A 25,916-nucleotide genomic window follows, 5' to 3' on the forward strand; every position below is an offset into this window, starting at 1 on the left:
TTCATGGGGTGGCCATAAATTAACATGTAACTTGGAGGCATATATACGTAGACTTTCACGTATGCTTCTAGATTTTAGGGTTCCAGTAAAAAAATGTAGGTCTGACAAAGTAGAGCTGATCTACCCTTGCCCTGGGCCATTGTGCCTTTTGTGTCCAAGCCTTATCAATCACTAAGTCAGTTCCCAGAGCAACCTTTGACCCTTTAAGTTGACAACATTCCCCGAAGCGGAAGGAGGTACTTTTAGCAGTCAAGCAGACAATTCACTTGAATGTTAAAATCCTGACATTTGCCAATCTGAATAATTGCAACCCAGTGAGATCAAAAGAGGAAAATACCATCTTTTTAAAAGATTATGGCATGTATGCACTGCTGCGATTCACTGTAAAACTCAAGAATCCCACATTTCCTTCCCAATACTTGAAAGGCTGACACATATGGATGTAGACAAAGTTAGAAGAAGACATCATACTTAAAGGGAGTTAAAGTTCCCAGAGGTTTTTTTTTAAGTGCACTTTGTTTAACAACACTGGCGAGGAGTTGTCTTGCCCCAGCAGAAAGAAACATTATTTTGCATGATTCTTTCATCAGGCAGGCAGGCAGGACATGTGTGTGGATTAAACTCTGAAGAGTTTGGCTGCCAGAGAAAGACGTTATTGTTGTGACTTTCTCCTCCTTCTCTTGCTCCCACCCACCCACCCTCTCTGAGAGAATCTCTGCTGAACAGAACCAGAGCAAAGCCACAGGGCTTGGAGGTGGCTCATTTGTATCAGAACCAGACTGGAGTAAGGAGGAGGAGGAGGAGGAGAAAGAAGAAGACATATTCAAGGAAGAAGGGGAGGAAGCGCCCTGGAAGTTAAAGTTCAGGCAGGGAGGAGGAGAAGGAAGGGCAGGTGGCAACAGGTAAGCTCTGGAAAGGTGACCTGTTTGGGGATGCCCTCACTAGTTAAATAAATGGTGACTTAAAGGAGTTAGCTTTTCCTTAACCAGTGGTCAGATGGGACTTTCCACTCTCTACCTTTCCCTCTGTCATTCAGCAGATATTTTGAAATTAGTCAGTCTTCAAAGGTTGTTTTCATTTAACTTGAAACATGAAAGGATGGAAGATTGCATGTGACAATAGTGGTTAAGGCGCTGAAATTGTTTCCAGAGCAGAAGCATTTAGGGGACCCCCTTCCTTGCATGTGTTGCATATTCCAAGGATATGAGTTTATAATTAAGACAATCTGTTTATTCTGCTTGCAGTGTATGTAATGCATTTGGTTGCTGATTTCATGTCAGGTTTGTAAAGTGTTTCGAGGTTGTAAAATGAGGTAAAAAAGTTTCATAGTTGCTGAATAATTGATGATTAAGATTCAGCCACATCTGAGAAGATCTTGTGATGTTTATTTCCTCTCAGTAGGAAGTGATTCAAATTCTTTTCATTTCTGGGAGGTGAGAGATTTAAAGATACAACAAAGGAATGCATTTGTGTGTCTGCTACCTAACTGGCGGATATTCCAAAAGTGAAAAATCAAATATCCATATACTACAAAGCTACAACCTCAATTTCAATATCCAAATATTTTATATACAGTACCTAATGGAAAAAATATTTGTGTTGCAGTTCTGTACACATTTCCTAAGTATGTCTCACTGAAGGGCTTACATGATGCATTGGGTCTCACGGTTGCACACCAACATCAACATATTTATTTTTGAAACAGATCTTATTGATTTCAATCAATTTTTGTTCCTAAGAGTAGGGATATGTAAACATGCCCTTAAACCTTTTCCTGTTTCACTACCAACTCTACAATGAAAGTCTGAGTAAAGCACAGTTACATGCAGTGCAATCCTATACCAATTGAGTTTCAAGGAGCTTACTCTTAAGTTAGTTGGCACAGTGTTTATATAGTTTGATTTTAGACATCTATAGACTGAATTCAAAGCTTCTTAGTGAATACACCTGGGATACTAAACACAGACACAAATATTTAACAAGATTACTCTTTCCTTTTGTGAAAGTTGTTTCAGCCGCTTATTCTGTCTTTTCCAAATTTTCTGTTGAGACTGTGGAGAGAGAGAGAGGGGGGGGGAACAAAACATGCTTTGAATCTCTGGTGGTAAACATAAAAGAACATATTTAAAGTCAGAGCTTGAAAACATAACCTTTTTTCAGATTTCAATTCTCAGAATGCCCTGGCCAGCAGGCCACTGGGAGTTGTAGTTCAAAACAGTGAAATTTACAAGTTTTGTTTTAAGAATATACATTTGTACAAACTTTATCTAAATAAGTAGGTTGAGTTTATGTGTGACTGAGAGATTTCCACTGAAGTTCTGTTTCCCGTATGATCTCAGCAACCATTCCTCTATTATCTGACATTTCCCCATTGCAGTAGAAGACACCTCCCTTGGAAGTTGGCTTGCAAGATATTTTTGAAATGCCCCTTTCAATTTGTTCTTGCTGCGCTTAAAAAGTCATGTGCCTGCCAGGGGAAGAATTGCTTTTAAGCAGCATGGTGCATTTTGCAGTGACACTCCCACTGGAATAAAATCTAACTCATGTGATTTTGACAGAGATTAAATATACAGGGGGAAAAAGGTTGGGAAATATGCTCCACTAAGGGGGGGGGGGGGGGAGGAAGAGGGGCACAATCATAGAATCATAGAATAGTATAGTTGGGAGAGACCTCATGGGCCATCTAGTCCAACCCCCTGCCAAGAAGCAGGAAATCGCATTCAAAGCACCCCCGACAGATGGCCATCCAGCCTCTGCTTAAAAGCCTCCAGGGAAGGAGCCTCCACCACAGTCCGGGGCAGAGAGTTCCACTGCCAAACAACTCTCACAGTGAGGAAGTTCTTCCTGATATTCAGGTGGAATCTCCTTTCCTGTAGTTTGAAGCCATTGTTCCGCATCCTAGTCTGCAGGGCAGCAGAAAATAACAAATAGCTGGGTGTGATATATGAGGTGCAAATGAGCTATTATGATAAAAAAAAGTTATGCAGTTATTCATCTTCTGAAGGTAGAGGGAAAGTTCAAGCAGCAGGACAGATTTACAGATAGCGCAAATACATTAGATATATAGGTAGACTGTAAGTCCTTTAGAAAGCCTTAACTTCTCTTTGGCCCCACACAGCTGAATAAAATCCCATATTTCTGCTTTGAACTGGGATATATGGCAATGTGGACTCAGATAACCCTGTTCAAAGCAGATATTGTGGGATTTTCTGCCTTAATATTCTAGGTTATACGGCTGTGTGGAAGGGCCCTTTGAGACCAACGGAAAACATCCCAAGTACTGCAACCAAATAAGTGTGAAAGACGAGTCATTTGCAAGAATAAGATACCTATGTCTTATAGGATGGCACCTTTTTCAAAAGTAGGTGATATACTATATTGACTAGTGTTGTGAGCTGTGGATTAAGATACCCACTTTTAAAATCCCATCCAAGTCCCAAAGAACGTCCTTTAGCCTGGAGCACTAATTTTCCTTATCAGGCGGTTGTGCAGATTACTGAAGTCAGGCATTATACATGTGATCTAAGCTATATGAATATTGGTGTAATTTATTACAGTTATTTATTGTAACTGTTCAAAGTTCTGTCTATGCCTCTCAGAGGCCCAGCCTTACTTGATAATATCACACCAGGGCTTTAAAGCAACCAGCCCCACATTTCAGCCACCTGCAGAATTCTGGGAAATGTGGTTTGAGAAGGCAAGGGCCTCTGTAACTGAGAATTCAAAAGGCCCTGCCCTAAACTACATTTCCCAGAATTCTGCAGGCAGCAGAAATGCGGGGCTATCCACTTTAAAGCCCTGGTGTGATGTGTGAGCCCCTCCAGATATGTGGGGTTACTACTTCTATTGTTCTCAATTATTGACTGGGAATGATGGGTGTCATAGTCCAGCATATCAACAGGCATATCAAGTTGGGGAAACCTAATGTAGGCACTGTAACCTTTTTTTGGCCAAACTGGAAAAGAGGTTCTAGGACATAATAAAAAAGTAACATTTCTAAGCTCAGATTTTAGGAAACCTACTTCAGCATTGCAAATGGCAGAAATATAAGTTGCTTGAAACTTCATAGGCTCAGGCAATTACGCTGGAGAATGGGGGGGAGGGTGTGGGGTGTAAGCTATCTAATAGGCTTTTGCCACTGAATTGTGTGTGAGAGAAGATGCATCACAGGTTATTTGTATTGTCTTTGCCTAGGATGTGTCGTGTCTCCCAGGTTATGTCTACAACAACTCTGGCCCAATAAAGGAGAAAATTCCCACCTAGACATACATGTAGTGCTGTGTCTGGAGAAAGTGCAGGTGTCTTTGTTTTGAATTGTTACTTGTTTTCATTTTATACTGTGAAACTGAATGGGGAAAATACAAATGACAGGTTTTTCACAATAATGATATACCCTGTCTGAAAATCGTACATGCATTAAATAAATGCATGATGTTTGCATTTTTGTGTTGTTCTTGCTGGGGCATATGGTAAGTTTGAAGGAATGAAAAAGAGCACAAGTGATAAGAATATTAAAAATTAGCAATCCCTCTGTGTGCAATATTATTTAGCAAGTTTGTTCCAGATACTTTTGACAAAGAACATATCCCATTGGTCTGAATGAAAAGTCAGTGGCAGTCAAACCTTGCTCCTCAATGCACATCCATATAATTTGGATCAATGAATGATGTGATGACTCTAGCCTAGAAGAAGCAAAACTCTCCTGCTTGGCTTTTCACTCCTTCCAGGGCCCATGGGAGAAGGTAGTTTTTAGCAGTACTTTTCCACTGTTCAGCATCTTTTCTACTAAGGATAAAAACCTCCCTGTTGCCATTGATTCCTGCTGCACCCTATACAAACTACCAAAAAGAGGAAGCATGATAAGGTAGGAATTCTTCTGACAGGAGGCAGCTCTAAAAACCACTCACTCAAATAGGCAACATTTTTCAACTAGAGATTATACATACTAGCAAACACATGGGAGTTTCAGTCTTTACTTTGGCTTCATCACATGTTCGGTTTGTGGTTGTTGGTGACTCTCTCTCTCATACACACAAATACAGAGTCTCTCTCACTCTCTAGAATTTGAATGTTTTTGTCATAGACTGGAAAATTATGACTCATATAAACAATGGAAAGCAAAAGATGTATGAAAGCAGAGAGATAAACAGTGAAAGCCTAAAAGTTATGGGAAGAATCTCAAATCTGTGCTGAATAAATTAGGAACTCCAGTCCTTAGACATTAGGAGCACTAGCCAAATTGTAGTCCAGAGCCTGGAAATGTTATCCTTGTTGGACAAATCCCAGTTGCCTATGGTCTTTGGTAATGTTGACTGGAGAAAGCTGGGAGATGTAATGCAAAAGGGGAAGCTTTTCCAAGCTGTATATAATCAACAATGTTATCTCTATGTTTTAGTATGCCCTGAGGTCACAGTTAAAGGAGTGAATGGATGCTGGATATCTATATATATAAAAGGGTAATGAAATTTCGGCCTAGGACAAAACAACAAAACTACACATCCCAGAAACACTAAACTTGGCAGCACAACCCCTCATCCATGCCTCTACGTTCATACAACAAAAAGAAAAGAAAACTAAAGTCCTAATCAGAGGGAGAGGAATAATTGTTTTTAGCCAATTGCTGCCAGTTAGAAGGCTAAGCTCCGCCCACTTGGTCTCCTAGCAACCCACTCAGCCCACGGGACAGGCAGAGTTAGGCCTCACTTAGGCCTCTTCCCCACTGTCTATAAAATACAGATTATCTGATTTTAACTGGATTATATGGCAGTGCAGACTCAAGGCCCTTCCACACAGCTATATAACCCATTTATAATCTTATATTATCTTCTTTGCACTGGATTATCTTGACTCCACACTGCCATATAATCCACTTCAGTGTGCATTTTATACAGCTGTGTAGAAGGGGCCTCATATAATCCAGTTCTAAGCAGATAATAGAAGATACTTTATTTCCCATACCACCATACTAAGCCACAGCAACGCGTGGCCGGGCACAGCTAGTAGGAAATATTTTAAATCAATGGCAGAACACATGCTTTGCTTAGAAGGTTCTGGGTTCATTTTCCAGCATCTACAGATAAGGATGAAGTTCAAGAGTTCTACAGCCAGCCAGAGGAAACTTTATTAGTCTATATAGCTGATAGTTTCCTTCAGAATAAGACCCTGGGGATCCATATGATGATAGTGGTCATGTGCTGGTTATGTGCTGGCCTGGGACTTGCTAAATCCATGTTTAAATCCCATCGAGCCATTGAATCCAGTGAAATATATTTATTTGTAGTCACTCATAGATGATTAAGCATTCAAACCAAGATTTCTCTCATTTTAATCCAACATACTACCCACTGCACCAACACTGTTTAATTCAAACACATTGTGTGCAAGTAAATCCCACTGGAACAAATGGATAAATTGGATATAGATGCAAGGAATTAATCAGTCAAGAACATGACTTGCAGTAGGAGAACTGCAGCTTTCTCATTGAAGTCTTGTTTTCTTATTCTCCCTTTTGGTCACTCAGTTCTTTTTACATTTGTTTCTTCATATATTACACTGGCTTTCTAATAGCAAATTAGCATTCTATATACCATTCCTATTCTGAATTCAAAATTTTGGACCTTGCTGCCACCAGAGCCATCTAAACATGCCCTCAGGCAAAACAGTGCACTAGGCCCTGTCTATCCAACCACTCACAGGAATAAAAATGTAAATGATTGATAAAATAAAATAAAATAATATTTATTGCACCTCCAACAAAATCCGTGTTTTGACATTCTAAAAAAGGCTGTACGACAAAGATTAATCAATACAAACGTTTGAACAATATAATGTGAGGCAGGAAGGAAAATAATGTCTTCTAATTCACCTTCTCTCCTCCCCCTCCCCTCCCTCCCCCCCCCCCTTTAGGTATCTGTCAGTTGCTTTTGTCAAAGACAGCAAAAGTAGACATGTAAAACATGTTAATTCCTATTCAGCTGTCTATCCCCACATGATCATGGGAAAGTCTTTCCTATTAGTTAAAGTCAAAACCACTGTCTCAGTCTCATCAATAGTGCTGGATAGAATAATGTCCTATATCCCTCTGCAAGACAAACATGCTGTTCAAACTGAAAGCATATCTGTGTACAAAAACATTGCTTTCCTTCCCATCTAATGTTTTGAGTGTTCCTGCCAGATTTTTTTTTTTGCTTTCTTTTATATTGTGATGAGTTGGATCCATCCTATGCTGATTCATTTTCTAGACACCCTTTGCAACTAAGCATTCTGGATATTTTTTTGGCTGGCCATGCTATAGTGCCTTCCTTCCCACCCTCGGGCTTATCAGCTCAGTCCGTTCTATAAAATGGAAATAGCATGTTTATTGCATGAGGCAGGCAAACATGATGCCATGATGTCTGAATGTGGTTTTGAATCCTGGTCTCCAGATTTGTAATCAAATACTCACACAACTATACAACGCTGGCTTTCTAACTTTATCTAAGACTTCTGTTTTAGTTTCCAAATAGAAACGTAAATTTGAGGGTGGGGTATTTATATGTGTGAAAATGTGGATGTCAAGCTGTGAGCAACTGTGGCTGGTATTCAGTGCATTACCCTTAATGACATTCACCAGAGACCATTCCTATGTCTCAGAGTTTGGCTCATAAAATTAAGGGCCTTGAACAATCGTGAACTGGCTTTTTAAACAAATCTGCATGGGGTTCATAACATGACTAAATGGCAATGGATGTGAAATCTGTGGATGTTGTTAAGGGCTTTACTACCTTCTCTTATGGCCTGAACACTTGCCAAAAGCAAAAACTTTGACAAAAACAAAACAGAATTGTGTTCAGCTTTCAGTATTTTTAATTACAAAAAGCATTGTGGTTAGAGTTCCCTTGCGCTTAAATCACAGATGGCTTTGATATGACTTTTGCTGGATCTTATTTGAATGAGTAATTTAATACTGTGTATGTGTGTGTGTGTGTGTGTGTGTGTGTGGATGCATGCATTCACACATAGATAATTTGTTTCCAGTCTTCTCACTCTTATTTTTGTGATTTCTACTGACAATATGTTCTTTCTTTCTTAAATTTGTAAACAAATGTGAATTATATTGTTGAAAGTTCAACTACATAAAAATAGAAACAAATGACATACAAGTTACGTCATCAGCAACTATAAAGCTCTAATCTAATTTGAAACAGACTGGCAGTTTTTATGATTTCTGCCCCTTAGGAAAACTCTAGAAGAAATGTGCATGTTTGTATGCAACTATTGTGAACCATTGCTCAGAATCTGAATCCGTTGTTTTACAAGAGGATTGGTTTGAGTACTGTTTCATTCTGTGCTAACATACAGAAGTACAAAAAGAGAAGTGTTAGAATGAAAAGATGGCGATCTTAGCAGAAGAAAATATACAACTAAAGCAGCAGTAAAGAGTTGGCCCCTCCAATTCACGGGTTTCATTCTGGCAGATTTGATTATCCATGGATTTGTTTAATGTGTCCTTTCTAGAAATGTTTAAGTTTCCAGCATGACTCTGTGGTCAACTTCTGCCTTAGAGGTCAGGTAGAGGTCACTTTGGTAGGCATCTGTAGGTCCACCAGCATGATCCTATGGTCAATGTCCAGCAGAGGCTGAGTTGTACTGAAAAATCTAGATATGTGTTCTGTCAGTTTAAAAGAGAGGTTGATTTAACTTGTAGTGTTTTCATTTTGTGGGCGTGCCTGCACCCCTAATTCCAGTGAATGTGTAGGACTGACTATAGTGACTAAGTTTTGAAGTGCAGATTCTCTTGATAGGAGTCCCACAGCTGCACCACACAGAAAAATCAATAGCATCAACATTGATTCTACATCAGTCCATAGCAACAAAACTAGCTTTAGCAGTTATCTCCATCAGAAGCAGGTCTTTTGTAAAAATCAATGAGTTTTATGTGCCTGCTCACAACAAGCAAGCTTAGCTCAAAACCATTTTTCATCAAAGGGTTAAGGGAACCCTGAGGAAATAGAGAACCCAGGGGAGTGGTAACCTATACATCAAAATGTCCTGCTGCTTTCATCTTGAGAGCCCTTGATGCACAGTACCACTGGACCACTAGCCTGAAGAAAAGATTTTGAAGAAATAGATTTCTGAGATGTTCACTAGTTTGACGTCCTCCCATAAGGTACTTGCTTTACAACGTCTTTGCTTCATTAATGGCTACTTTTCCCATTTTGTTCCCTCTGAACTGCCTCAAATGCCATGAGTTTGACTGGAAGCAGCCAGGAGCAAAGAGTTCTATGATTCAATTTTTTTTTCGTGTCAGGAGCAACCTGAGTCGCTTCTGGTGTGAGAGAATTGGCCGTCTGCAAGGACGTTGCCCAGGGGACGCCCGGATGTTTTGATGTTTTTACCACCCTTGTGGGAGGCTTCTCTCATGTCCCCACATGGAGCTGGAGCTGATAGAGGGAGCTCATCCGCGCTCTCCCCGGGTGGGATTCGAACCTGGCAGCCTTCAGGTCAGCAACCCAACCTTCAAGTTACAAGGCTTTAACCCACTACTCCACCAGGGAGACAGAATCTTGAGACAGATGTAAGGAAATACAGAAAAATAAATGAAAACACAGAATCTTGTTATGAAGAGACTCTGTTACTTTAATGTGTAGGAATGTCTTGGATTGGTTGAGCTCAAATATTTCAAAAAGAGCCAAGCTTTCCTCAAATGCAATATGCCAACAGCTCTGTGGTATACCCTTCACACACCTCACTTTCTCCAGTCACTGCCAGAATATTCTGCTCTCTCTGTCTCTCTGTGTGTATAAATATGGGGGGGGGGGGAGATAGAAGTTGGGCCATAAGATCATAATTCAGTTATAATGAAACAAGAAACAAGGAGTTCTTTCACACTACACAATTAGAGTTCTATGCTTTCATGTACACTGTCGTGGCTGTGTATGTGGAATTTCAGGATCTGTGGTATGGTGAGGCACTAGAAATCTCTGACAGAGAATACTAAATATCATGCCCTGCAGTAACAACCAGGAGACCTTTCCCATTATACAATTATAGAACTATAATTCCACTTTAACTGTCATGGCTTCATCCTATGAAATCCTGGGATTTGTTCCTTGTTGTTATGCTAGAGCTGTCCTAAAGCAGTGACCAAGATTTCTAAATACCCTCCTTAAACTACACATCCCAAGATTCCACAGCATATTCCAATGGCAGTTCAGCACAGTCCTTATATAAATGTTCTCAAAGCACTATCTTCAATAGGTGTGGGGGGGCAGGGGTATTAACTACATTTTCCAGATTCTTCTGATTGGTATGACCAATATTCTAGTATTTATAGTGCAGGAAAGCGACTTTCCCTTGCTACGATCTCTGCAACCATAGGAGAAACAGTACTCTGTCAAACTGCTGACTGATAGGTCTCGCAATTTCCCAGAAAATTTTCAGACAGATTTTTTGACTTCTGTCTGTCTACCATTAGTCCGCAGTGTTTGCTTGTTAGTTTAATGCTGTTGACATTTCCATGCTGCAGACCAAATGGAAAGCTGACAGCCCTGTTTGTTAATAGAAAAGATGTCTGATGGAGGCCTGCTAGCTAGCTGGCTGGTTGGCTGCATACATGGCTTCCTGAGCAGCTGTACTTCCAGCCGTTTGCTGGACAGTTGATAAAATTAAGTGTGTTCAGTTTTGAACACTCTAGTAGAAGTAAACCTGAAGTGCAAAATGTTCCCTAGAGGAACAAGCCAAAGGGTCCACAAAGTATTGATGATGACCATATTAAAGCTAGCATGTTGGAAGTGGAGAATATAATCCTAGTTTTAGTAATAACTGAATGCCTACAGGAGACTGTAGAGATAGAGCAGTATTTACTTTGAAAGTAGTTGTTATACTCCAGAACTATACTCCAGTTTTGTGGCTGTGACAAATTGTGCTGAATTAGCTGAGACTCGATGAGATATTCATTGAAAAACTATAGCAAAATGTGCTACAAAATGTGCAGGATGTCCTACAAAAACAAGGTTTTTGCAGTTGAATAAACTTTTCCCATGTTTTTATGATAACGTCCTGCTTCACCTGGCTTAGCCATTGAAATGGAAATCAACTGGGGCGAATCTGTCACCCCGCGCACTGCTCACTAATAGCGACCTCCCTCCTTCACATGGGGGGAGTGTTGCTTGGGCTGCACAAAGTGTTGAGAGTTAAGTGTCGAACAACAATTCCACTCCAGTTGGAGGAGGAGCTTCCACAGCTTCCACAGGAAGCTCCTCTGCATTGTTTGATGGGCAGCTTGCCCATTCGACTTGCAGCTGGAGTGCTGAGGTAAGTATGATGAGGTGGTAAGAGATATTTGTTGAAAAACTATAGCAAAATGTGCTGCAGGATGTCCCACAAAAACAAAGTTTTTACAGTTTAATAATTTTTTCCATGTTTTTATGATAGAACCAATTAGGAAACGACATTTATAACCCAGGAGCAAAAATAGTGTTACATAGTGCAGTAGGTAGAAGATCCACAGCACTGCAGAATCCCATGCATATTATATTATGCACAGGTTGAGATCCTACAGGGTTATTGACTCCACCAGTACAATTCTGAAATATCCACAGCATGGGTGTATATTTCCAAAACTATTTCGTGGCTGTGGGAAGGTTGAGAAGTATCCAAATACAGTCAGCTGCAGTTTGCAGTCAGGGGATGAAAAGTGAAGTCACTTTTTGAGGTTTCCATTGATTATACAGGGTGGATTGTCTCCCCTCTCATCTTTTAGCTGCAAAACAGAAGTTAAACAATGGCCATTTACACAATAATTTCCCCCGGCCACTGAATGCTAGGCTACATTTCCACATATGTGGATGCTGTCTTCCTCATGTGGGAGAGATGGTTGTTTTAAGGATGTATTGAATACCTTCATCTATAATGTCCCTAAAAATGTGCTCTCATCAATAGGATTCTGGCCATTATGTATCTAAGTTTGTAAAGTAGTTTACAAATCAATAAACTACAAGGAGAGGAAAATCCAATTAAAAATAAAACATACAATTGATCACATTGAAATGATTAGAGACATGCCTTCAGTTTCAACAGAACCACAAACAACTCTTCCTCCAAGAAATTTTACAATGATTCTGGCAGGTTAGAAAGTTCAGTTCAAGCTATCAAACCGTATCCACTTCTAATACTGCAGTTGTCTCTCTGAATTCACCCATCCACTGCTTGGAAATAATTTTTAAAAATCCAAAAAACCAAACTTGATTTTACCATTTTATATAAGGAATGCCATTTTACAGTGTGGCTGTATATAATGGGACCTGAACATCCTGAGATTTTGGTATCAATGAGGTTTCCTAGAGCCAAACCCCACCGTGGGCCCTTCTACACAGCCCTTTATCCCAGAATATCAAGGCAGAAAACCCCACAACATCTGAACTGTGTTATCTGAGTCCATACTCTGAGTCCATTCTGCCTTGATATTCTGGGATATGGGGCTGTGTGGAAGGGCCCACGGTGGGGTTTGGCTCTAGGAAACCTCATTGGTGGCCACAAAATCTGTACTTTTTGCTGTTGAAATTTAAGAAAAATATATTATATGTTTTATTATTATCTTAATTAATTAAAGTGTTTCTGCATCCTGCCTTCCCAATTCACAGCATAATTAATTGGATTACTGCAATGCACTCTACGTAGGGCTGCCTTTGAAGACGGCTGGAAGCTCCAACTAGTACAACAGGCGGAAGCCAGATTAAAAACTGGAGCGGCATACAGGGAGCGCACTACTCCCTTGTTAAGCCAGCACTGGCTGCTGATATGCTACTGAGCCCAATTCAGAGTGCTGGGTGAGAAAGGCGGGGTCAAAGTGCTGTAAATAAATAAATAAATAAAAATGATTATACAATGAGCTTAAACTAACAACCAAAACAGCACAACTTGCAGCAACAATAAGTCTACCTTACCATAAGCTTGCTAGAAAAAAATGGTTTGGTCTGACATTTAAGACCATGAGGGAAGATCTAATTTCCTGTAACAGAGAAATTTCACAGTTTAGGTTTAAACATTTACGCTCCAGTTATCTTAGTTATCTTTGAAACCCCTTTTACTGCCATGGCTCCATCCTATAGAATCCTTGCTTCGGTATTTGGCAAGGTATTTAGAAGTTTCTGCTAGAGTTCTAGTCTACTCTCCTGAATCACAATGTTAGAGCTGTCAGGAATAAAATTGTACATACCTTATAAAACAATGCACCCTAGTGTTATGTGGGATGGAGCCATGGCAGTTAAAATTTAGTGTAGATACACACTTAGAAATGTGATTCCTGAACATCTGGGTGAATAGCCAAGAAGTGTGGGATTAGACAACCTTAAAGGTCCCAATAGGCTACAAGCATGTGAAGTTCCTTAGGTGTAGGAGGGGGAATGCTCACTTGAGAAGGGAGGGGAGGAAAGGAAATATTTCCTCTGCCAGTCTTTAGTTACATTTATCCCTACCATTGTTTTGGACCTGGGTTTATTTGGCAAGCTTGAGTCTTGAACCCAGCGGGGATTCAAGCAGCTGTGTAAGAAAGAAGAAGGATTTGGAGGGGGAGAAGCAATTTGCAGGAGAAGGGTTAAGCGTTCCCACTTCCTTTTATTACTTCATTTCATGGATGTTTTGGGAAAAAAGGACTGAAAGAAGTGCCTTATGGACAACTTCACATGTAGTTTTTCCCACATGGATGCTAAACTCATGATAAACTCTAAGAAGGATTTAATGCACTGCACTGAATGTTTCCCGACACTATTCTTTACACATTCTGTATTGTTCTGAATGTTTCCACCCCAATGCACGATGTCTGTAAGTGACAGCTGCAGGGAGACACCAAAGAGTTGTAACAAGTGACTGGCTTCTAGCCCTACAGCTCAGCAAATCATTCTCCCTACCTCAAGGAAACAATGGGCACAAGTTACTTGTCTTGGAAAAAAGCCCCACACTTTAAAATGACAGGACAAGCCTGTGTGGCACTCTAATGGCTAGCTTGTCATGTACTTATGACAATCCTCTGTTTGAGAAGCTGTCCAATCCAAATCTGGTTGAAGATGAAAGAACCACAGAGAGGCTGGGAAAATTTCCATCAACATTTAAAAAATACAGTACAACCCCCTTACCAAGTGATCCAGTATCCATAGATTTGCTTATTCACACTTCAAAAAAACTTCTCTCCCTGAAGTGCTTGAGGATCTCTCTAGATCAGTGGTTCTCGACCTGTGGGTCCCCAGGTGTTTTGGCCTACAACTCCCAGAAATGCCAGCCAGTTTATCAGCTCTTAGGATTTCTGGGAGTTGAAGGCCAAAACATCTGGGGACTCACAGGTTGAGAACCACTGCTCTAGATTCTATGGTATGGTTCAGTATTATTCATGGGTTCAGGAAGGGCCATAGCCAGAGGAGGGAAGGGTTTAAGGATTCAACCCCCCCCCAAAAGGGTTCAATCCCCCCCAAACCTAGTTTACTCATGAATTTTAATTGGTTAACCAATTTATGAGTAAACCAGGTTTTTTTAACCTGACACATTTCGGGGGGGGGGGGATTTGAACTTTTAACCCCCCCCCCCCAGCTACGGCCCTGGGTTCAGGTATCCATTGAGGGTCTTGGAACATATCCCCCATGGAAATTGGGGTCATACTGTATGCACGGGAATGGTTCATGGTGTTCTCTCCTATAGTGAGAGATAAAGTGTAGTTTAAGGATTAGATTGTTGGTTTAGGACTTAGGAAATTATGTTTGTTGTGCCAATGAGTGATAAAACTCAGTAAATAACCTTGGATCAACCCCTTCCCCCACAGAAGGGTTATGAGGACAAACTAGGAGGAAGATGAGCCATGAACCATCTTCCGCTCATTGGAGAAAAAAAATGCAGTTTCATATTATATTAAATAAATTATCATCTATGTCAATAAGTATATATACAACTGTTAAGCAGATCTGCACTTTCCTTCATTCTTTTTGGTGATATATCGTTCACCTTTTCTTTGAGATAGCAAGATGACATTTGAACACAACCATCTAATGAAAAAATGCAGTCTGTGGTCCTAAGAGACCTAAATACAGTGACAGAAAACTCCAGGTAGACCTGTCCAATTGTTTCTTGCCCTCAGTGTTAACAAATCATTCAGGGTAAGCTCAGCACAAATACCTGGAATGCTCATATATCTTAGACTAAAGGTGCATCCACATTACACTGACAGCAATTTGATAACTCTTTAATAATCATGCCTACACTGTTTTACGAGTTGTATAGGTCTTTAATTTTGTTTAATAATGTGTGTATTGTGTTGCTTGTAATGTATGTTGCTGTTTTTATGCTTGTAAACCATCCTGAGTCTCTTTGGGAAGAGAGGGCGGTATATAAATAAAGTTTTACTTACTTACATCCCACAGAGATATGGGATGATTGGAACTCTGTCCTAGAGAGTGCCAATGAATTCCCCTGAATCCCAAGATAAACTGAAAAGAGGTGGTTGAACAGAGTGACTTGCTGAAAAGAGGTGGTTGAACAGAGTGACTTGCTATGGGCCGATTTACCAATCGGACACTGCTTCCCCTCAATTTTCAGCACATTCACACAACATGAGGCACTTCAGAAGGAGAGGAAGGAGTGTAAGCTGCTATGGCAACACAGGGGTCTTACCGTGTAGCCTTCCCAGCAATGGGGGGAAGCCAGGTGGTGACCCTGTCCCATGGGATACGGGGCAAGGTAAGGCGGGTGATGTGGAGCATGGAGGGGTGGCTTCTCCGTGTCCCCTACCAGGAGCCCATGGATTCTCCCGAATGCAGGGTGACTCCATGGGCCTTTTTGATGAGGTCTTTGGAGCACTCTAGCAGAAAATCCACAGGATGGCACTGCGATAGTTAAAGCAATATCAAATTGCTACACTTGTACAATGGGGATACACCCCAAATTTCATTGTGACTTTATCTAGGAAGGCTGGAAAGCCTTGCCCAGGACAGTGATGTGGGACTGATTATAAATGGAGTCTGTGACAGAAAACAGATCTAAACCCATATCTTCTCTTCCTCAAGGAGAACTACTCCTGTTTTGCTAATGGTTGCAAACCACTAGTATTCTGCTGTGAGTCAGCTTACATGTTAAACTTACATCAACTAAGGCAGTATTTCCACTGAAGCTGTTCCAGAGCTGCTGCCAATAAACCATTTTGGCAGAACTTTGAATTGCTTCAAAAGCCCTTGGCACTGTTTAAACCTCCTAAATTAATTAGGTTCTGCTTGTGCATTTTTACATTAATATTTTTATAGGTTTTTAAATTTTTTAAAGTGTGATGCAAATTTTATTGCAAACACTTGGGGGCAGTGCTGTTAAAATATCTGTGCCGAAGGGGGAAAATGTTGACGTTCAAAAACACCAGGATTTTTCTATATACTCAGTACGATAGGAGGATGCTGGAAAGCCAAGAAAGTTACCTCGCCCACCTCATCACACCCCAATTAAGCAATATACTTTCCTCTTCATCACCATATGTTCCTATGATTTGCATTATTGTTTTCTAAATAGATTGTGTTGGAGTATTCACAACCTTGGGACCTCAGCCATTGGTTCTCTTGATGAGACTGTCTAAAATCATTTTTTAAAAAAATCAGTGGGACAGAAACTGAGCTATTTTCTCTGCATGGCTCCAAGACACCTGTTAGGCACTTCATTCTTTTTAAAACTCTGGTCACAAATGATACTGTGTTTCACATGTTAAAATTGTCACTTGTTTTGATGCCTGAACAAGAACAGTTTTCAAAGCAATTGCTGTATTAAAGAGAAGGGGAGTTAAAAAGAATCTGGAAACAACTTTAAGACCAAGTTATAATTATTTTAGCATGATCCTTTGTGTGGAGCCCCCAGATGGCGTAGTGGACTAAGTAACTTGAAGGTTACTTAGTCAGATATTTCTGACTTATGACAATCCTAAGGCAAACTTATCATGCTGTTTTGTGGAGCTGAGAGTATGAGATTTGCACAAGCTCACTCAGTGAGTTTCCATGGTCAAGTGGGGAATTGAACTGTGGTCTCCAGAAGTGTAGTCTAATGCTGAAACCACTAAACCATGCTGACTGTCTCATATACATTACAGAGTGATATAAAAGCCTTGTGTTATGAAGCATATTTATATAGAAATAGGAGTAATTGTGTTACTTTGGTTTACTTCTACCTCTGCCTTCCACTGAGAAAGATAGAGAAGATGACATTGAGAAGCACCCTAGGTCTTGGAGAAAGGAAAAGTTCAGAGATGCATAATTTGCATCCTAAGTCAGTGGTTCACAACCGTTTTTTGACCAGGGACCACTTTTACCAGGGACCACTCTCCAACATTAGTACCAAAAGGGGTACGAATCAGTTTTTGGTCAACTTTAGATTCTGTTTGGTTATTTGGAATGCTCATTCATAAAATTGCCTCATCTCAGTCCACTTGAATTCATGCTGCTATGAACGTTGTCTTGAGTTCTCAACATGAAAAAAGGATTACTTAAATAATTAGCTGGGCAATGCTTTTAAGAAAAGAAAGTGGACAATGCATCCTTCTGCATTACCAGACAAAATAATTGACATCCAGAATTAGATACACCCTGTGAGTAATTATTACTTCATATCCCAAATGGAGAACAACTGAGAGAGCCAGTGAAGGCAATTATATCATAGTCATTTTCTCTGCATGGCTTGCTTTTTTCAGTTCTCTTTAACTCAGGCTTCCCTTGTGAATTAAGTTATGCCAAGTACATTGGTTTCCTTGGGTTTAAGATAGTTCTGTTTCATCCTGCTTCCCACTCATCCCTTCTGTGTTCTTTCCCGATCACCCCACATTGTTCACCTTTGCTCCCATGTCAGTAGAGTATGGGAGCATTTTAAAGAAGCAATCCAAGATGCTGAACCTGATTTAAGGTTATTTTTACCAGTTAGGAAAGCTCATTGAATGTTCGGAGTATAGGGCAGAGCCCCACAGACATGGAAGCCACCAACTGTTACTGCTTTGTACTATTTGCATGTGCAGTTGGATAGAAACTACCCCTCTCTTTTGTGCAGGATTTAAACTAGGCAGGATGAGGGAATGGCTGAATCTGCTATCAGATGCTGAAACTTAGTGTGTGTTTGTGTGCATGCACACTGCTTCAGTTTCAGTACACAAGTCCATTTGCTTGAGTCTCTCCTCTCCTTCATACATGAACTATCGGGGAACATTAATCTTTCATTAAAATGAAGTCAAAAATCAGCAGATACCTTCAAGGCTGTATATACTAGGCCTGCGCGAACAATTTAAAAAAAGTTTTAATACTCATTATGAAATTATAGGGTGGGGAAAATCATTTCTAAAGTGTTTATGAAATTGGACTGGGTCCGTATCATAACTATAATGAGTTAACTACTTTTTTGTTACTTTTTGTTAAATAATTGTGCCAATGGGAAAACTTCAGGGGCTCCTTTTTATCTCATTGTTACAGCTATTGACATACACCCTGCTACGATTATAGAACACATTTACCATTATTAGCCCATCACGTTTCAGAACGTTTCACTCATCCACAGATCTTTGGGGAATTTTCAAAGTTTTTCAAACAACATTTTTTTTAAAAAAAAAACCTACAAGAACTATCTCATTGAATGCTATAAAATGACACAAGATAACAGGGGATCATTCCCCTCAAGTTTCAGAAATATTCATACATTTACTGATTTTTTTGGATTTTAAAAAGTTTTGGAAAAAGATTTTTTTTTAAAAAAAAAACAAACAAACCCATAACAGCTATCTCATTGAATGTCTTTAACAAATAGAACTACGGTTTAGGGATTTCTTCCCAGCCCAGGACAGATTTACTTAGTATTGAAGTATCAGTCATTCCTCCTGTTTGCAGATTCAACAATTTATTGGAACTCTGGCTGCTGTAGGAGGGACAAATCACTCTTCTATCTTAATTGGGGCTTTCTGATGCTGAGCAGAATTCTGGGAAATGTAGTTTAAGGCAGGGCCTGTAAAATTCTCTGCCATAGGGTTCATTGCTTTCCCAAACTACATTTCTAAGAATTCTGTGCTCTCTGTCTCTTTCCCAGCTCACTCAGCCCATCCCACCCTGCTGCTTTCCTCTCCCCATCTCTTCTTAATTTAATGAGGAATGGCAGCTTTTTTGGCTTTACCTCACTTGTGCTGAAAATGAAACCGACTTCTGAGCATTACAGAATTCAAATGAAAATGTATTGGCTGAGTTTTGATTCTTAAGTTTTTGCATGGGTGCCCTCGCCCTTGTCTGTTCATATATACAAAACTTACAAATTACTTACAACTTACAATTTGAAAATGAAGAATTGCATACCCCTAATAGTCACAGGTTGTTCATCTCTGCTAGGAACATATTTTTGCAATGTTCTAACATTCACCCCAAGTGCACTGGTTAAATCTGCATTAACACTGCTCTGCATTAACACCGTTTTCTGCTGAAACATCCTTGTATGGCTAAAATGTAAAGAGGATAACCATGTATGGTGAGTTTCCTGCAAGGTAGAGAGTGGTATACAGATAAAATATATAAACAAATATTTTTGTCTCTTCCAGGGATTCCCTCTCTCCCCAACATACAGGCACATTTTATAGATCACTGGTCCCAGTCTCCTAATGGTTGGTAGATGGGCCCTGACTGGAAAGTAGTCACTCACTATTGCTGGCAGCTAAAGAAACATCCCTTCACTATTAAGTACATATTTCTGGAACAGCTGCTAATCATCACTGTCCATTAATAAGAAAGAAATTATATGCAATCTTACTATACAATGAGTATTTACTTTAAAAGAAATTATGGATGTCTTTGCTTCCCTTATATTTTTTGCTTCCTGGTACTGCTTTGGTGGAAAATTTATTTGGAGAGCAGACACACAATTCCAGCATTTCAATTCTTTCATCAGGTGTCCATAACAATGAATTTGGTTCTGCTTAAAGCAATTCATAAAATAATAATATTGTGTGTGTGTAGCAGGGAAAGGGAGAGCGTTTTTCACAAAAGAAAATTTGACAGTTAAGATACTGTAAAAGAATCCAGTAAATTTTCTAACACTAGGAAGCTGTCCCAAGAAATTTTACAAAGAGAAATATAAACACAATAGCAAGTTAAGCAAGCATAAAGGATTTTCAAATGCAGTGTTTGTTATGCAGATCTCTGATTTTGTAGTGAAAAAATAAAAAAGACAGATGAAGAAACAAATCAATGTAGGGAAGGCTCTAATGCTGACAGTTGGAAATGAAGAGCTTGGCAAACTTACTCTTTGTCTTGTAGCCTCACAAAGGCCCTAGTCATCATGACCAGTGGTTGAGAAATTTGGGGATTGTAGACCCCCAAAGTAGCTTTATTTATCTCCGTCTGCAAAAATAGGGATGGAAAGAATATTTGAATATATTTGTAAAATGCTCAAACTTGTTTTTGGTGGTGGAGGTTCTATGATTCTATGATGAGAATCTTCACAGTTTGGGACATATTCTATGCAAAATTCACAAGTGGGATTTTTGCACAAAATAGTACTTTCTGTATAGGAAATAGCATGTAAAATAATTTATCAGTGCCACGATATTAATTCATACACAAACATTGTATAAGTGGGTTTATTCTGTGTAAAATTTGTACATGGTTGATATAGAAAACAGCATTTTCTGCACAGAAAACAAAACATTTTCTGCACAAGAATTAATATTTCTGTATAGAAATATTATTTTCCATGCAGAAAATGCTGCTTTTTGCATAGAAGAATAATGTACAAATTTTGCCTGAATTGTTAATAGCTTTCAAAAATTACGCAGTGGGTTAAACCGCTGAGCTGCTGCACTTGCTGATCGAAAGGTTGGCAGTTTGAATCCGGGGAATGGTTTGAGCTCCCGCTGTTAGCCCCAGCTTCTGTCAACCTAGCAGTTCGCAAACATACAAATTTGAGTAGATCAATAGGTACTGCTCCGGCGGGAAGGTAACAACACTCTATGCAGTCATGACCCATAAGGTGTCTATGGACAACACCAGCTCTTCAGCTTAGAAATGGAGATGAACACCAACCCCCAGAGTCAGACATGACTAGACTTAACGTCAGGGGAAACTTTACTTTACCTTTTACCTTCATAAATTGTGTGATTTTCCAAAGGCTTTCTCATAAAATTACAAATCACTTTGAGAAAAAAATAGTGACAGATGATATTGAGTTCATGACGTCAACAAAAGCAGAACTAGTAGGATTGTAAAGTTACAGTTTGGAGATTATATATGCCCCTTTTCCTAACTCCTCAGCTGTATAGGGGAGCAGTTTTGATTCCTATCTCTATCCTAGTACACAAGGCAAGAGATATGGCTAGATGAGAGAACTACAGAAAAGCATCAGATTGGAGGTCGTGACTATACTCCTTCTCATGACTGTAGATCAATTAGAGACTCAGACCTCCCTGCAGCATGAAATAGAACTAAGCAAATTTGTAAAAAAATAAAATAAATAAAAACAGGACAACAACAATACAACCACCTCCCAAATTAAAATTAATGTTTACAAATTTGGGTAGCCAGTGTTTCCCACTTATTCACTGCAAGAATTCATGTTTTCTAAATATTGAATAAATGCATTGAAGTCACAGCTGATGTGCAGATTTTTTGCTATGTTTGATAGTTCTCTGGCAACGGATGCATGTAAGCTTTTAACAGCTGTATGCATGCTGTTAATATGCAGTAAGTCAATTTTTGATACATAACTTGTAATATTTGACAGTCTCCGACAGTTAACATTGGGAAGCATCTGACAGATTATTTCTGGCAGTACCTTTTAATACATTGTGTATTCTGTAATTTATTCCACCTATCAAAACTCATTATTTCTACATTTTAATGTAAAATCTAAATGGCATATTAGGGGAAGAGGAACTGAATTTTGAAAAATGAAAATAAGGGGATTTTATGTTTGCTAAATTTAAGTAGCAGAAAGCAATTGAACACAAACTAGACTTTTTCTTTAACCAAGGCAGCTTGAGACTGGGTAACTTGTGATATTCCAGCTATTGCTCTCAAACAAGGCATTGGTGAAGGCAAATAGGAGCTACAAATCAACACCATCTGGATGGTTAGAGCTATTTGCTCCTGGTGTAGAGAAAATACCTTTTCTTCATCCTACCTGAGTTTGACTGCAGGGGAGGGTTGCTTTTAGAATGGGAGGCATCTGTAAAAGTCAGGGGCAATATGATAGCGTATGTCATTCTCTAATGGCTTTCACAGAACTTTTATACAAGGAGGCATAGAAGCTTCTTCCTTCTCATTATTTATTAGGGCTCAGGCATGATAGCCTATTGGCTGGTCAGTCTTCTGTCCCTCAAAAGCCACAACAGTAGCAGTTGGAATAGAAGACAGGGCACCCACTATCTCCTGGGTCTCAGGCACAATGGACCTCTGTGGCTTGACACAGGACAATCATGCCGGGACTACTCTTTTTAAAAGTTTTTTTTTCCAAAGAATTCTTCCACTTTTTCCAGGATTTTGCATCTCTAGGAAAAAATGAAAAGGCCAAAACCTCTCAGCAGTTCACATATAAGACTTCTGAGGGTTTCACAGCACAATCCTATAATTACGTTCTGCTAGCTGAGAGTCTGGTATAAAACCCAGCAGACTGGAATGTATTCAGATACACTTCTACCCAGTGGAATTGCTCAGATCTGTCAGTGTGCTATGGGCCTGGGCTGTGGTGCAGGCGGGAGAGCAAGCCAGCTGCAATTAACTGCAATGAATCACTCTGACCAGGAGGTCATGAGTTCGAGGCCGCTCGGAGCCTATGTTTGTTTGTCCTTGTTCTATGTTAAAAGGCATTGAATGTTTGCCTATATGTGTAATGTGATCCGCCCTGAGTCCCCTTCGGGGTGAGAAGGGCGGAATATAAATGCTGTAAATAAATAAATAAATAAATAAATAAATAAATAAATAAATAAATAAAATAGAATGCAAAATGTGCAAGCGGACAACACCTTTATTAGGATCAACTAAAATTCCACAAAAAAATCCCCAATAAAGATGAAATAACTAAACAAGACCATCTAAAATGAGACTAAATTGTGAACCAAATAATCTATGTAGTTATTGTTGTTGATGATTTTATTTTATTTTATTTTTAAATCCCTGCTATAACTCTCAGGTAAACATAGTGCTAGAGTAAATATAGCAACACTGTGTGATGGAGAATGTTGAGTTAAATCCAAAACATATATAGTTCTATTTTTAATGTTTCCTTCTTGTTTCTTATTAGGTAACTATCTAGACCATGAAGGGGGTTGCCAAATTGATTTTCCCACTCATTCTTGTGCTGGTCTGTGAGGTGAATGGACAGCGGCGCCCCAGGCCTCCAAAGAAGCGTCCTACTCCAGCACCCTTTGAACCAGTTGAACCTACAGAGTTGCCTCCACCTTTGCCACCGGGACCTCCCTCAGTTTTCCCAGATTGCCCTAGAGAATGCTACTGCCCTCCAGATTTCCCTTCAGCCCTTTACTGTGACAGCCGCAACTTGAGAAAAGTGCCCTTAATCCCACCCAGGATCCACTATGCGTATCTACAGAACAACTTCATTGATAAGCTTTCTGAGGAATCCTTCAAGAATGCTACAGAATTGAAGTGGATCAATCTGGATAATAACCGCATTGGAACAGTGGACTCACGAGTGCTGGAGAAGCTAGAGAGTCTGGTCTTTCTATACATGGAGAAGAACCATCTTAAGGAAGTGCCCCCTAATTTGCCCCCCAATCTGGAGCAGCTTCGTTTGAGTAGGAACCGGATCAATCGAATCCCTGATAATGCATTCAACAAGCTGGATCATCTCCTCCTCTTAGACCTCCACCGCAATGAACTGAATGATGCAGACTTCAAAAAGAATACTTTCCGAGGACTCAAGAACCTTATGCAGCTGAACCTGGCTCACAACAGGCTACATAAGATGCCTCCATCAGTTCCCAAAGCAGTTCACCAGCTTTTCCTAGATGAGAACCAAATCGATAACATCCCCAACAACTACTTTAAAGATTTCTCCCACTTGGCCTTCCTCAGACTTAGCTATAACAAGCTTTCTGACAAAGGCCTACCCAAGAATTCTTTCAATCTCACAAACTTGTTGGTCTTACACCTGGCACACAACAACCTGACCAGCATCCCTTATATCAGCCAGACACTGGAACATCTCTACTTGAATGACAATTCAATTGAAAGTGAGTCAACTGCAATTTCAGTAGTTGGTTAAGGCTATTGGAAATCACTGTTTCTTGGGTGGAATGCCAAGAATAGCCATCTGCAATCAAAACCAAAATAATTAATTTACATTGTATCTTCAAATGGACAAGAATGAAATTTAAAAAGAAAAGTTATTCTTATACCCTACTTTTGAATCACACTCTTTGGCTATTCCTTATCATTCTGGTACTGGAGTTTCCGTGTTAGATTAAATTATTTCTTTAAAACTGTAGAGAACCTAAATGTGCCTCAGCAAGAATACCCTTTATTAATTCATATCATTTTAATTGTAATGATTCCTTCCTCAGGAATCCTAGTAATTTTAGTGCAGTTAGGTATTTGAGCTTTTAGTGCACTTCACTGAACAAAGCAGTAGGGTTGATAATTAAGCTATTTTGCAAATTTTAGTACAAAGAAGTAAACCTATATTATCTAGCAGAGAGTTGTGATTTCATAAGATGGAACCACAACTTATGTAACCATGTGCTGCAGAGGCATTTTTTTCTACATTGAAAGAGAACACTGCAAATCAATTTTAAATAGAAATTGAATCTTCCCTATCTGAAAATCTGAAATACTAAAAAAATATATTACAGTAGAGTCTCACTTATCCAAGCCTCGCTTATCCAAGTTTCTGGATTATCCAAGCCTTTTTTGTAGTCAATGTTTTCAATATATTGTGATTTTTTTGGTGCTAAATTCATAAATGCTGTAATTACAACATAACATTACTGCGTATTGAACTGCTTTTTCTGTCAAGTTTGTTGTAAATGTTGTAAATTAAGCACACAATGTTTTGGTGCTTAATTTGTAAAATCATAACCTAATTTGATGTTTAATAAGCTTTTCCTTAATCCCTCCTTATTATCCAAGATATTCGCTTATCCAATCTTCTGCCGGCCCCTTTAGCTTGGATAAGCGAGACTCTACTGTATTTGCGAATTTAACACCAAACTCTACTGTATTTGTTTTTGGGCAAAGGAGGCTAGTTACACATTCAGCACTTTCCAATTGTGTTTTAGTGTTTTTTGAATTTTAAATGAACAATTATTACATTGTTTTAGTTGTAAACTTAAATGTTTAGTATGGTTTTTGTATTGCTTTTAACTCGTATTGTTTAAAATATGTTGTTAGCTGTCTTGATTCTAATTATCAGGAGGAAAGCAGGTTACAAATAAATAACAATGGTGGTGCAGAATGGGGCAGATGCCCTTCAAATGGGCTGTGAAGGTGATCATCGAGCAACCATATTGGCTACTGCCTGTGTCCAGCCCTGAGAGAACGAATTTCCTCTCTCTTCCCAGATATGTTGCTAACAGGGAAAAGGTATGGTGACAGTCAGGGAAGCATCTGAGATGTCTGTTTTTACAGGGACCATGTGTAAGCAGAGTTTTTCCTCCCCTCCCTTTCCCCCTTTTCCTGATCGGAACTCCTTGAGAAAAAACTTAGTGAATGCTACATATATGAGTACTCTGCTCCCCCTCCATTTCCCCCTACCCCTCATTATTATGCCTATAAAAGTAGAGATATTCCAAAATCTGAATAAATCCCAAAAATTCTGATCCTAAGCATTTTGGATAAGTGAGACTCATTCTGTATTTAACTAAAGGATGAACAATTACATATAGAAAATAGCAAGAGAAATATAAAAAGAAAAATCTAATGATGCAATTTTATTGAAATGTTTGTTTCAAG

The 25,916-nt window shown here is 39.4% G+C and overlaps 1 protein-coding gene across 1 annotated transcript in view; it reads left to right on the plus strand.

Annotated features, from left to right (window-relative positions):
• Positions 1-722: 722 nt before the first annotated feature.
• prelp (proline and arginine rich end leucine rich repeat protein) overlaps positions 723-25,916 on the plus strand; it is a 34,391-nt gene continuing 9,197 nt past the window's right edge. Inside the window, exons 1-2 of the mRNA XM_008109673.3 lie at positions 723-902; positions 23,251-24,199. Of these exons, the coding sequence (XP_008107880.1) occupies positions 23,266-24,199 (934 nt within the window). The 5' untranslated portion in view covers positions 723-902; positions 23,251-23,265. The remainder of the gene's footprint in view (positions 903-23,250; positions 24,200-25,916) is intronic.

Source organism: Anolis carolinensis, chromosome 4 (genome assembly GCF_035594765.1).
Source record: "Anolis carolinensis isolate JA03-04 chromosome 4, rAnoCar3.1.pri, whole genome shotgun sequence".
In the NCBI taxonomy this organism is placed as follows: domain Eukaryota; kingdom Metazoa; phylum Chordata; class Lepidosauria; order Squamata; family Dactyloidae; genus Anolis; species Anolis carolinensis.